This window comes from Epinephelus lanceolatus, chromosome 10 (assembly GCF_041903045.1).
Source record: "Epinephelus lanceolatus isolate andai-2023 chromosome 10, ASM4190304v1, whole genome shotgun sequence".
NCBI lineage: Eukaryota > Metazoa > Chordata > Actinopteri > Perciformes > Serranidae > Epinephelus > Epinephelus lanceolatus.
In genome coordinates, this window is record NC_135743.1 from 35,062,020 (window position 1) to 35,074,936 (window position 12,917).

Sequence of the window (12,917 nt, forward strand, 5' to 3'; positions counted from 1 at the left end):
AATAATGATTACACTGGGATTGGAACATACTCACTGGTGGAATTTCTTCAGATTCTGCATTTTTTAACACATTCAGCTGAACAGCAGAGCCCTTCAGCTTGCCAGAAATGTAAGAAGATGAAAAGGAACAAACTCAGCCTGGCCTGGCCCTTTAACATCCAGCCCAACCCAGCCCATCATTGTGTAGTTTAACCTCGTCTGTCTCGGTACAACCCCAACCCATTTAGCCTTAAAGTAGTAATTAAGTAGTAATTTCATCAAATAATTCACATTGGCATGCAGTTAAGTTTTGTCTTGTTTTGATCATCATTCCTATCATTTAATGTGACATTTTCCTGCCAAATTATGACCTGATGATGCTGCAACACCCAAAACTTTTCAGTGAAGTCCAGTGTGCAAGCAACAGGAGCAGTCAGACACTGAGAAAGATTTAAAACAAATCCTCTGTTTGACTCTAAACCCTGTAGACTCGAGGTTGGCATACCTTATAATTGTTCTTTACACTGTAAGACTGCATTTGCAACAGCTACAGTAAATACAGTAGGTCATAGCTGAAATACAAACTAAATCTTAAAAATCTAGTGGGCACTTACAGCAGACAGTTGGGTAACAATGTTCGGCTTAGTAATTTTAGCTTTGAATAAGTGGTTTGTCTGATAATATGATTAGTCTGAACTTATTTGAAACTTATCACTTTCATAGTAGCCCTGTGCACTCAGTCATAAAGCTGGTTTCAGCAGCATGTCACGTCCCCACATCTCAGCGGAAGGTGTTTGTGATGACATTTCACAGTCGGAAAAGCACAGGTGTACATAATTTAATTAATGATAGCTTAATTCCATTTAGTTGCCTCAGTTTCAGGCCCCTGGTTTACTGTCACACTGTCATGCTTTACTGGGACACTTGAGTGGAACAGAGCCACCGTTAATGTGGCATGTCTGCTTTGAAAAATGCCAATTCATTTGGTGGGTGATATGTTCCTGTAACTGAAAAATACAAAAATATGACAGAGGTGGTTAAAGTCATGGGTCTTTTATTCATATTTTCATAGCTTTCTCATGTGTTGTAAAGAATTTTCCTTCAACTGTAACAAAAAAAAAAAAAAGTTCAAATTAATGCAGTGTGTCATGTAAAGATTTGTAGTATCTTTGCTTGGAAATCTCAGGGGCTAATTTAGAATTTTCCTGGGGATGCAGTTGACCTGTGAATGGGAAATTGACTATAATGTCTTATATAAGAGGCTGGATAGTAACTGATGATGAATTTCAGGAACAGAAGAATTTCATGAAGTTATGCAGAGAGATCTGTGAGCCATTATCATCACTCATCTCTCACACTTCCTCTTAATGAAGTCTGCATCATTGTGCTAACTAACTAATTATTGAATAGCTACCTATGTTCCTACTTCATACACAAGGCATCTTCCTGCTAAAGTGATCCTTTATATCTGCATGTAACAGAACTAATTTATTGAAAACCTTCAAAAAGATTTGTATGACTTACTTAAGACATTTCTATTGTCCTGTAAAAATATTCAGTCATGTCAGATTATTTATTTCAGTAGCTTTAAGGACTCTCTTGATCTCTCTTGAATTTTTTTCGACTAATTTTAACTCTTTAAAGATACATGCAACAACCCACTAAAATAGAAATAAGTAAACCCCTGGGAACTCCCCTCTTTTATGTGTGCCCTTTCCTCACAGGCAGACACTCCCTTTTAGAGGTATTAGGACTGTCATCTGCTATTACTGATGAGGAACTGATGCTCTGAAGCCAGAGATGGAATATAAGAGGAAAAAAACCTGACGACAGCATCGCCTCTCTCCCCTATATTGTACTGTGCGCGTCAAGGAGTGCATGAGAGAGGATGGAGAGATATGGCAAAGAGTGCGCACAATTGCATATCAGCGCCGTAGTGTGTGTGTGTGTGTGTGTGTGTGTGTGTTTGTGCGTGCGTGTACGTGCATGTACGTGCGTCTGCTAGCGTGAGTGTGTGCTCTTCATAGGCGACGGGAAATATGAGTTGCATGTGAGGCAGCAGCTGATGCGCCGGTAAGGGATGCTGCTGCTGCTGGCTGCCGTATAGGATGCTTCTCCGCTTCTTCTCTCCTTCGGGCGCTCCTTCGCCTCTTCCTGCACACCGAGAAGCGATTTTTGCCACAGCGAGAAGAAGAAAAGGCTCGTTACCGGCACCGGCACTACCTTATTTTTCTCGCTTCAAGTCCGAAGCATTATGACCGAAGGATCCCGCCCGAAATGCGTCTCATTTAAGGACACTTTTTACCAGGAGCGGCAGGAGAAATATGGAACTTGATCGGCGTCTTTTCTGCGTCTAATGCGCCCCCGGGAGATAATAATAACAAAATACTGAGGAGGTATATGTGTGGAGGGGGGCGTCCGGAGAGAGCGCAGGCTGTGGGATGTATTGTTGCTGAAAGGAAAAAGGGTGATCATTTACTGAGGATAAAAGAAAACGGAGGGGGAAAATGCAGTTTGAGACATTGCGTCAGTTCTGTAGCTCGGTTTTATCACATTTCAACGGGGCTTTCTCGGCGCCTCAGAACATCTTGCAGACGGAGCTGTTCGAGCAGGCGTTGAGCAACATTGGGTGAGTGATTCCTTTGTAAAGAAATGCCCTGATTTATGAGGAAGGGCTTCCCCGTTGGTATGTCAAACGAATATTGGGGGGTGGGGGGTGGGGGTTGTTGCGTTTATCGATCGGCAGCCAGCCTGCGTAATAACAACCTACAGTATAGTACTGTTGCTGCTGCAGATATTTCCTGGCTGGATGATGGGGCCGATCAGTGATGCTGCCGCGGTTTGCTGTGTGCGCGTGCGTGCGCGCACATTTACCGGGGAGGGGGGTGGTGGTGGTTTGGGGGGGGGGCGCTAAAATGAACCGTTTAGGTAGACTGTGCCCATGCCGAGGTGTGACTGTGCTGTGCGCGTAGCCGTGTATGTATGTGTGCGCGTGCGCGTATGCCCCAGCGCACCGCTGCTGCAGCATGTGTGCTATACTGCCTCTGCTGCTGCTGCTGCTGTGCCTGAGAGGAGAACATGAGGGGGTGAAGAGGATAAATGTACATTTTTAAAAGAGTCCAGAGCTGGAAATGAGTGGAAACACCACCCCCAACACACCAACACACACAGTCACACACACCTACACACCCACATCTACCTACATGCTCAAACACAGGCCATTATGGTTTTGGAGCAAGGGAAAGTAACATAACAGGTAGGAATTTTTTGGATACAATGGTGACAAAACTGCAGTCAATCATTAATAAACATGCATATTATATAGATATTACTATGAATTACAAAATGTTGTTCTTGGACTTTTCATCATTTAAAAAATGTAGTATTTTACCACCTATTAGCTACAGTATCACTGCAACACATAGGCTTACTGTATTTGAGAGAGAGAGAGAGAGACAGAGAGAGAGAGAGAAGTTGGATCTCACTTAGATGCATTGGAGCATATTATGATTAGTCTGCTAAATGCTCCGTTCCCCCACGGAGAGGCCCCTGGTCATCTGGCCAGGCATGGCTGTTAGACACAGTCTGCAGACTGCAGAAGGGCTTCAAACTTGCAAACAGACTCACGTTCCTGCAGCAGCAGGGCCGAGAGAACACGCAGGCCTCTTTTATTTCTCTATATAGGCGCAGGCCCCATATCTCCACACCATGCACTGTCTGTCTCTGGGGACTGCAAGTCTTTCCCTCTTGTCCCCCACCCTACCGTCAGAAATAATTTACAGCATTGCTGGGCTCTCTGCCACCTCACATTACATGGCCAGAACACTCAGCCACTGGAAGGGCTGAACAGGGGGCTCTGTGCCTGGAAACTGTGATCCAGCAATCATCACATCTGACTGATTAAATTGAACTTATTTTCCATCACTACCCTTTTTTTCTTCTCAGCAAATTCCTCTGGTAGAAACAGCCCCTAAATAGTAGCTGACAACAGGATTGATAAATTATTATATTGTTATATATAGTTGGTTGATTGGTACAACTAAGTGGTAGAGGGTGTGTCTTTACTTTTAACACTGTTCCAGGGCCTTGATGCCAGTGTCAACTTTTATGTCCACAAATTTCTGGGTCTGTAAGTAGTATGATATAACTCACTGGCACAAAACAACAGCACAACTCTCTGCAAACCAGCAGTGTGTGCTAGCCAGCTTGGCCATCCATTCGATCAGGGCTGTTTGTGTGTGAATCTGTCTTTCTCTCTCTCCCTGTTTCTTTTTGCCCAGGCCAGGCCTGCTAATGGGCTGTATGCTTTTAGATCCAGCTTCCATGTATTATGCATGTGTGCGTCAGGAGAGGTCCTAATGGGGTGTGGGGATCTGTTCTTAGAAGGCCTGAATGGTTTTGAATTGAGTGGTCACTACATTTAAACTGCAACCATACTTGCCCCCCCTCCTCTTATACACACACATGCACACACCTTCCACCTACCCCCACCCACCCTTTGTGCTTGCTTCCCTGAAATGCCTGAGACCAAAGTGTGTCTGTTGTCAGACTGGTGCACAAAGCGATAGAGAGGACATTATTGAGTTTGTGGTACACATCATATAGCCTTTCCCTGTATGATCCTTTTGAAAAATGTGTGATGCTATAAGTGGGATATGAATAGCTGCATTTGATTTTCTGCATAGATGCGATGTATTGAAAGCAGCAATGTGTTTCAAATCCAACATATTAAATAAAACCCATATTGCCGCTGCTTAATGATTCCAAACGGGCCGCACAATCTTGGGTGTGATTTTAGTGAGTCATCCTCACACTCACAGCTGTTTACTTCATCCCACATTCTCATACATTGTTCTCCTGCAGTGACAGCAGATTTGCAGCTGTGCACCTCTGCACTCTATAGTGTATATGTGCCGTACAGTGTGTATAGTCACAGATTGGAGGAAACACTGAACGTTCCTCTGAAGTGGAACACCCCTTCCCCCCCTTCACTTGTCCCCTCCAATGATAGGGTTGCTATAATGATAAGGTGTAATGCTTGATCAATAGAAATGGTGATGTATCCTCCCTGTCTGTGAATCCTGATGTTAGCAGGGTTCCAGGGCCTAATTAAAAAGACAAAGAGATGCATGTAACAAGTGATGTTATTTCTAACAAAGTTACATAAGGTGTAAGAGAAAGACAGGAGAGTGAAGCAAGTCATTCTTTATTTGCTTTATTGTTAATTTCCATCTCTGATCTTTCCAGAGACACGGTTTCTCTATAAAATGTTTTGTCTGCCTTGACAAGTTAACACCTTTTAGGACTACTTATGTTTAGGGCAGATTTCAACATGATAAAATGACAGTAATTGTATCTGCACTGTCTCAGAGTCTGTAGCCAAATATTCTGTAAATTGCTGTAAAGCCAATTTAATGATGGGACCTGAATTTTCTCTCAACCTGAGTTGCTTTTCAGCACTGCATTTGTAGCAGCTAATTTGTCTGTACCAGCCCTAGATTGAGCCAGTTAAGCAATGTGTGTTTGTAAGTGCAGTGGGCATCCTTTCACTATTTGCTAGCAGAGCAGTGTTACATAACAGACTTTGAGTTCAAGCAATCAAATGAACCTGATTTTTTTTTAACAAGCTACTGTGATGTTGAAAGGCAGATAACCTACTGGAATAGCAGTGTTTTAAACCTTTATCTTTCCTTCTTGGCAATACATCACTGATTTAAGCTGTTATCAGAAATATTAGAGGGCTGTAATAATGTCACCTGTAGCTGATGGTGCACTCATTACCTAGACATTTTTGGACATGTCTGGGCATTTGTTTCCATGTTCTTGTGTTTTGCCTTAGGTCTCTTTGGTGTGTAAAATCAGTCCTGCCTCTGGAACAAATAGAATAAAATAGAGAGAAGCATATGAACTTACATATAAAACCTTTATTTAATCATGTAGTCTTAATGAGATCAATATCTCCTTTGCAAGACAGACCTGAGTAAAGAAAAAGAAACATAGCTAGACAAATCAAAAATACCAGACAAACAAAAGTGCATAACACTCAGAGAACATAGCTAGACATAATAAAAACTCATACAGCATCAGCGACAATCACAGACATCATGAAATAGATTCAAAGTTTTCACTTCCAATGTCTTATGTTTTCCATTGCACTATGCCATAGAATGAATTTCAAAATGACATACTGATATGGCTGTATTGACTTCATTAACTTCGTTCAAAACTCTCATCCAACCTCTCGTGCATGTACCGTTCAAGGTACTCTGATTTCTACTCTTACAGCCTATTGTCAACCTGTGTTGTATTCATAGCAATGAGCAAGTGTTGTGGGTGTGAGGTGAGAGGAGCTCAGCAAAGAGACAAAGCAAGGAAAGAAAACGGAGAGAGGACGACAGAAAGTACCAGGAGGAGACAGGAACACCCAGGCATCAGTCACCATGGTGACAGAGCTGTAGATGAGGCAGACATAGCGGGCTACAGCTTGTGGGACTCTGAACCCCTGGAGCCCCAGATTCATGTTGATGTGACACAACTGGGGGAAAGGAGAGGAGGAAAATAAGAGAAAAGGGTTAGGAGGAAGAATGGAGGAGAGGAGGAGGAGACAGGTTGCAGACCTAGAAACAACAAAAGACAAGGACATGGATCCACAGCAGTTCCTTCCTTGTCCTTTCACAGTCCTGGACACTTGGGTTGATTAAGGTGTATCCACCTTGATATAACATTAGCCACATTGTAGCTTATAACATTTATCCTTCTTTATCCAGGGTAGGTTGACTGAGTCTATGTTTTGTTTTCCATCAAAGCCCTGCTTTACATTCCCACAGTTACACATTAACGCTTTGAAACCTGAAGCAACATCAGTGTTCTTGCGCTGCTTTCAGACGCCTTCCGCAAGTATTTAAACTTTTGAGCCCTGAGTAAATTGGTGCGATTTCTTTCCAAAATATGGGGGAAAAGGCAATGAGCAACTTGATGAGAAATTAACAGAATTATTATACTTTCTAAGCCCTTTTTCCAAGTCATTTCCTTGTTTGTTTTTAACTTTCTTTATTTATTGCTTTTTTTGTACTAATCTTGTTTTTAATTTTGTCTTTTTAATAATTTCTTGCTAACTTTTTGGATCATTTCTTCTTTCATTGCTCATCTCCTTCTTCCCATGTTTTTAAAAGAAATCAAGCCATTTTGCTCAGGTTTCAAAGGGTTAAGGCCTTGCAGATGCAAAATCAAGCTGACCGAGCTCCTCCACTGGAGCTACTGGTTAGAGTTAAATGCCTCGCTGAATGCAAGTCCTACCCACATTTTCCCAGCCAGCCTCTAGACTACCATCACCTCTTTTTTTCATCTCTGTGAGTACTATAAAGTAGCATCTTGAGGGTTTAGGTGTGGGAGTCAGACTGAGACTCAAACTGTATCCTCAGTAGTTCTTATGCAACCTCCACCTCCCCCCCAACATCCCGTCACACCTCGCCCACGCTCAGCCCACCCTCAGCCCCATGGTGTTGTACCCGGGTGTTGGCAGCACTCAGCAGCTGTAATTAAGCCGGCCCTTTATTGGTTTTGTCCTCGCCAAGGGAGATGTGCGCAGGAAGAAGGGAGGCCCTGGTTTATTGCCTGGGCGTCTAAGAGAGGGGTTATTATGATTGCACGCTGGAGAGAGAAAGAAAAGAAGTGGATAGAGAGAGAGAGATAAAGTGGAGAGTTGGAATGATAGCAGCGCAGAGGAAAAGGGGATGAATAGTGCGAGAGAGACAGCAGTAGAGGCTGAATCGATATGCTCAACTCCTCTCTGCTCTCACCAAATCATATCTCAGCATCAGACAGAGAGCGAGGGAGGAAGGATGAAACAGAGAGCATGGGAGAGAGAGAGAGAGAGAGAGAACTGGTAGCTAGCGGTGGGCTGTGTAGCCAGATAAGCATCAGGCTAATGTCCCCGGCCCCAGGCCTGCTGCCACTGCTGCTAATGCTGCTGCCCAGAGAGGGAGATGAAATTGTCTTTGCAGAGGTTTGGTTACAGGTTGCTACAACGTGGTTCTGTGGTCAGAGACAAGCGTGATGTCACCCAGTAAGGTGTACATTAACATATAAGTTAAATGACCAGCCCATTTTCAACAGTGAAACAGGATGAGGAAGGTACAGAAAGGGTCATGGAGCAACAAAGGAAAGATAGTGTGGGCTCTTTTCATGCTTATGGAGCGAGACTGATTCCCTCAATGGCTGAAGAGGCACATGTGTGCATGTATTTGTGTGTGTGTGTGTGTGTGTGTGAGAGTGCGTGAGTGACCCTCAACCTTTGATGGTTGAGTTACAGTAGGCATAGTATCCTCCCAGTAAAACTACATTTCAGTTTGGCATTAGGAGCCACTTCCAGTTTTGCCTCAGGTCCTTAACTTCTTCCTCCCCTCTCTCCACTCACTGATGGACTTAAGAGAAGGCTGCAGAGTGGCATAAATGTGAGACTCAGCTCCTCTGTGTGCATGTGTGTCCTTGTGTTTCTTTGTGAGAGTGCATGTGGCGGCACTCATATGTTCATGTGTTTGAAGCCCAGACCCTAGGAGGTATTTTTTTTCTCTTGAAAGACTCTTTTTTTCTGCTCCCCAACAGATGTCTGATGTCATCTTGTTTTTAAATAGCCAAGAGAGGGAAGAGAAACTGCATACGCCGCATGGATAGTGCTTTGCTTTCAACCATATGCCTTGATGTGTGATGGTATTTGTCAATGTCAGTAGCCATTTAACAGTTTGTAGAGGGGTTAAATTTGCCTGCCTTTGCTGTAGTAGCTTGCGGCCAGCGTAGGATCTTAGTGGTGGTGCATGCACATATGTTATTCCACAAATCCTCCTCTAGCCTTGATGGTCAGTGGAGTTGCTAATTGAAAGCTTGAAAGCTTGAAGGCTCTCTCTTCCTAAAGGTATTTCACAGCATCATCATTCTTGTTTTACATTTGATTTATTGATTAAAGAGGCTTATAAGGTCAGACCTTTGAAAGGTCAAGAGGTGGACTTTATTAGCTAAATCCCTGTTATTCAGTGCAGTGGAGTCCACACCACACAACTGAACAAACATTTCAAGCCACACTGTCATTGAGTCCATTTACAGCAAGTAATTTCTGTGAATCCATTTTAGATCCACCATTAGTTTAAGACTATTTTAGGGTCTATATGTGCTAGTATTATGCTCTAGGAATTTGTTTTTTTGTAATTTAGTGATTCTCCTGTTACTCTTTCCACACCACATACCCAAAGCACAATTGATCTGATAGCATAATATCTGCGTGCATTGTCTCATGAATGGGAAAGCGACTGCTTTACACGTAATCCTGTTGCTGTGCCCCAAATCCAAATCTATTTCATGCTCCAATTTATTCAATTACCAAAAATACACTTGAAGAAGCTGTGTGATAAAGCAATAATGAAAAAGCTTAATCTAAACATCTGCGTCTATCCAGCCCATTGCTATCATCATCCGTCTCATCCCCAGCCCATGCTCAAATCCTCTTTTGCAACACTGATGGTATTTCACAAGCTCAATGAGATTAATTATTTCCATATTTTGCAAACATTGCACCGTGTGCGCAGCTCCCCCGTCTCCCCGCACGTGTACAATTAGCTCAGTTCATTTGTGTTGCAAATGAGCCGGCCCTGGTGGTGCACGGAGGCCTCCCTGGGCTTCTCCTGCCACGCAGCGGAGAGGAGAACCCAGCCGAGGAGTGATCAAAAGCCTCCTTCTCTGGCAGGCAGATGCTGAGTAAACACAGAGAAGAAGAAGCTCCAGTAACTGTCTCCTCCCGCTTCCGCTTCTCGCGTTCATTATTTTTGGAGTCTGCTGGCTGGCGTTAATGAAACCCCATGTAATATTCATTTAATTCCCAGTGTTTACTAGTTCATTAGGTTTTAGGATAGTAGTTGATCTGATCTCCAGGGGTGGCTAGGAAGAGGAAAGAAGCTGACTTTGAAGATTTTCCCTTTCTCACTTGCCGGGCTTCCTTCCATCTATTCATATCTCTCTCTTGATCCTGTTAGAAGACCATTCACAGTCCTCCTGCTTACGGAATTGTATAGCATTCCTCTTCTCTTGCCTGCTTCGCCACACTTCTGTTCCCATTTGTTTAACTTTAACTCAAGTTTGAAGGCTGTTTTGGGGTTCTGGTACAGTGGTACATAAAAATGTAAACCAAGGACCCAATTACTGTGACCATCTGTATGAACCATAATTGACAGACCCCATCTGTACATAATACAGAAGAGCAGAGTGCTACTTTCTACAACGTATGTAAATCTAGGAATTTAAGGGCAGAAAGGTGGGTAAATGTAATTCAGCTGATAAAAAGGAGGTTCACCATCTCCCCACATCTCTGGTTGAAGTTAACTGCAGATGTAGATTAAATGTTTTCTCAGACCAAGGCCCCTCTGGCCCGTTCAGCTCCCTGGCTCAGGGCATGTGTTACAGACGCTGTCCTATGCAATTACAATTAACCCACACAGCCCTTTGGTCTGGGGCTCGCTCTGCAAAGGTCTGACCGCGAGTCCATCGATTGAGACGTTGGCTTGTCAATGCCATTGAGCGCAGTAGAAAAGGTCTTTCTGCTGAGCACACAGGGACACAGCAAGTGACTTTTACATCAGATGAAGAGGAAAGTCGAAACTTTGTCACAAATCACGAATCTTTTGAAATGTGGCAAACACTCCAACAGGTAGTGTTGCAGTTGTGTTTGACTGGGAAAAATATGAGTGGATGCTGAAGAGTTAATTTTCGATTTATTAATGATCAATTTAGCATTTTTTCCTATCTTGCCGTTGTTGAACTCCTACTGTCTGCATTGTTAGTATGATTGGGTTTTCCAAACCAGTATTGTTGGGGAATGAAGCAAAAGCATAGCTCTAATGAAGTAAGTATTAAAATGGTCATTAAAGAATAGAAATATATCTTTTGTGACATCTTGTTACGTGCTAAAACTTGTGTAAAGTAACTTGAGTTTCTTTAATTTTTCACACAAGTATCTTCCCTATCTATTTCCTTGTTGGCTTTCCCAAACTCTTCAATCCTTGTACTTAGCTGCACAATGTTTCTTTGATCTCAGTGTGTGAGAGTGTGTGTGTGTGTGTGTGTGTGTGTGTGTGTGTGTGCGTGTGTGTGTGTGTGTGTGTGTGTGTAAGTGAGAGAGAGAGGAAGAGAGAGAGAGAGAGAGAGAGAGAGAGAGAGAGAGAGAGAGAGAGAGAATGTGTGTAGTGACATCTCTCAGACAAGGAAAGTGTTTCAGAAAGTGGCTCGGGAGGCACTGTCATCCCATTATGCACAGCTTTCTGTCTGCCTCCAGGCAAGCCTTCTAGCAGCCGATCTGTTTGAATTCAACTTAAGAGAGACTTGCAGGAAAAGGCAACGAAACTGGAATGGAGAAGATGGGGAGAACAGCAGTTTATTAATTTGAAAAATGCACTGAAATAAATAGCATTTTCAGAAAGTCACTGACAGAGGAAATATTTCAACATGCTTTGCTAACTAGTTCCAGAACAGTATCAACAAAATGAGATCATCAAATGTGGGTGCTCCAGTGGAACTCACTGTACACGTCTCCTATTGCTCTGCTTTTCTGCACTTTCTCAAATGTTGCACGCCTAATCTGGCACATTGTTGGACAAAAACTGTGTGGCTACTACAGGTGGAGTTTGCATTGGTTCAGGGGACTAACTGAACCCCCTAGTGGCCATAGCCAAAAATGCATATAGGGATTTTAATAGTGTCTATATATATTTTTTTCTAAAACCACAGATGATAATTAAATATCAGCCTTGTTGTGTCTTATTATTTACAGTTTAAAAAACCAACAAGTAATTTTTTTGTGATTTTTTTTTTTTCTTAACTTACAAGAGTAAATTATGTCCTTCATTGAGACAGACGGACTGTGCTTCCTGGCCACGTGTGTGTTCGTAAATCCAATCTGACACCACATTCTTAATTGAGAGCGCTTTTGTTTGAATTTCTATATGAAAAATGTCCGAATGCTGTCCCTAATGCACACACGGCATTTATAGCCTAGGTTACTCTGCCACTGAGAGTTCCCTGCACACTACAGACCACTCCTTGTTTAAAAATACAGTATATGCTAAGGCTCATATTAGATGCCATGGGGTAGGTCTATCAATGAGCGTGCAAAGCTCATTTCTGGAAAATTGCTAGTAGCTGGGATCTGTATCTGGTTTACTTTCGGGTTTTGTGGTTTGTGTGAGTTAGGTTCCTATGGTAATCCTCCCAACATTTCATTATTCATTGGGCATATTAGTTATTATTTAGTAACTCTCTCTCTCTTATTAATTAGTTTGATTATGCCCAATGCCCAGCCACAGAGATGCATTGGGGTAACTTGGCTGCAGTGGCTTCCATTCCCTATGAATGTAATTGGAGAGAGCTTATGCCTTCTTTCCCTGGCAATCTGTGCTTCCAGTTTAGGCCACTGTTTGTGACAAGCAACATTCAAGCAGATGACCACCCTGTAGAAAAGAAAGGGGCAATAAGGAAGAGGTAAATACTATTTCACATTATTATTATTAATAGTGATATTTCTGCATTGAATCATCTCATTAATGCAGACGGCTAACCCCATGTTCTTTAAACTGGTTTCACAAGGTGTGAAGTGCCCCCTGCCACACACACACTCACACACACACACACACACACACACACACACAGCTTTTAGTACAGTAATCGGTTGTATTATTATTGTTAATTTATAAATGATGTGTTAAAAATAGCTGCTGTGGTGATAAACGTGAACTGCGCTGGATTGCCAGAGGCAATATGCAGTGTGTACTGCTGTGGAACAAAGGCACATTTAAATAGAAATGCAGCAGTCAAGTGGGCTCCCTCATGTTATCCTTGTGTTGTCTCTTCATTGTGTAATTGCGGTACTTAAAATTCAGTGTTTTCTCTGCCACAGAGTA

General features: G+C 42.7%; 1 protein-coding gene across 14 annotated transcripts in view; it reads left to right on the forward strand.

The window, feature by feature from the left end:
- Nucleotides 1–12,917, forward strand: part of rims2a (regulating synaptic membrane exocytosis 2a) — a 166,965-nt gene that overhangs the window by 50,844 nt on the left and 103,204 nt on the right. For 5 of the 14 annotated variants that reach the window (XM_033640897.2, XM_078171969.1, XM_033640895.2 and 2 more), the window contains exon 1: nucleotides 2,019–2,608. The exons of the other annotated variants lie outside the window; for them this stretch is intronic. In XM_033640897.2, coding sequence (XP_033496788.1) covers nucleotides 2,487–2,608 — 122 coding nt within the window. In that variant the 5' untranslated portion in view covers nucleotides 2,019–2,486. Of the gene's footprint in view, nucleotides 1–2,018; nucleotides 2,609–12,917 lie in introns of those variants that run through there. 14 annotated transcript variants of the gene reach the window in all.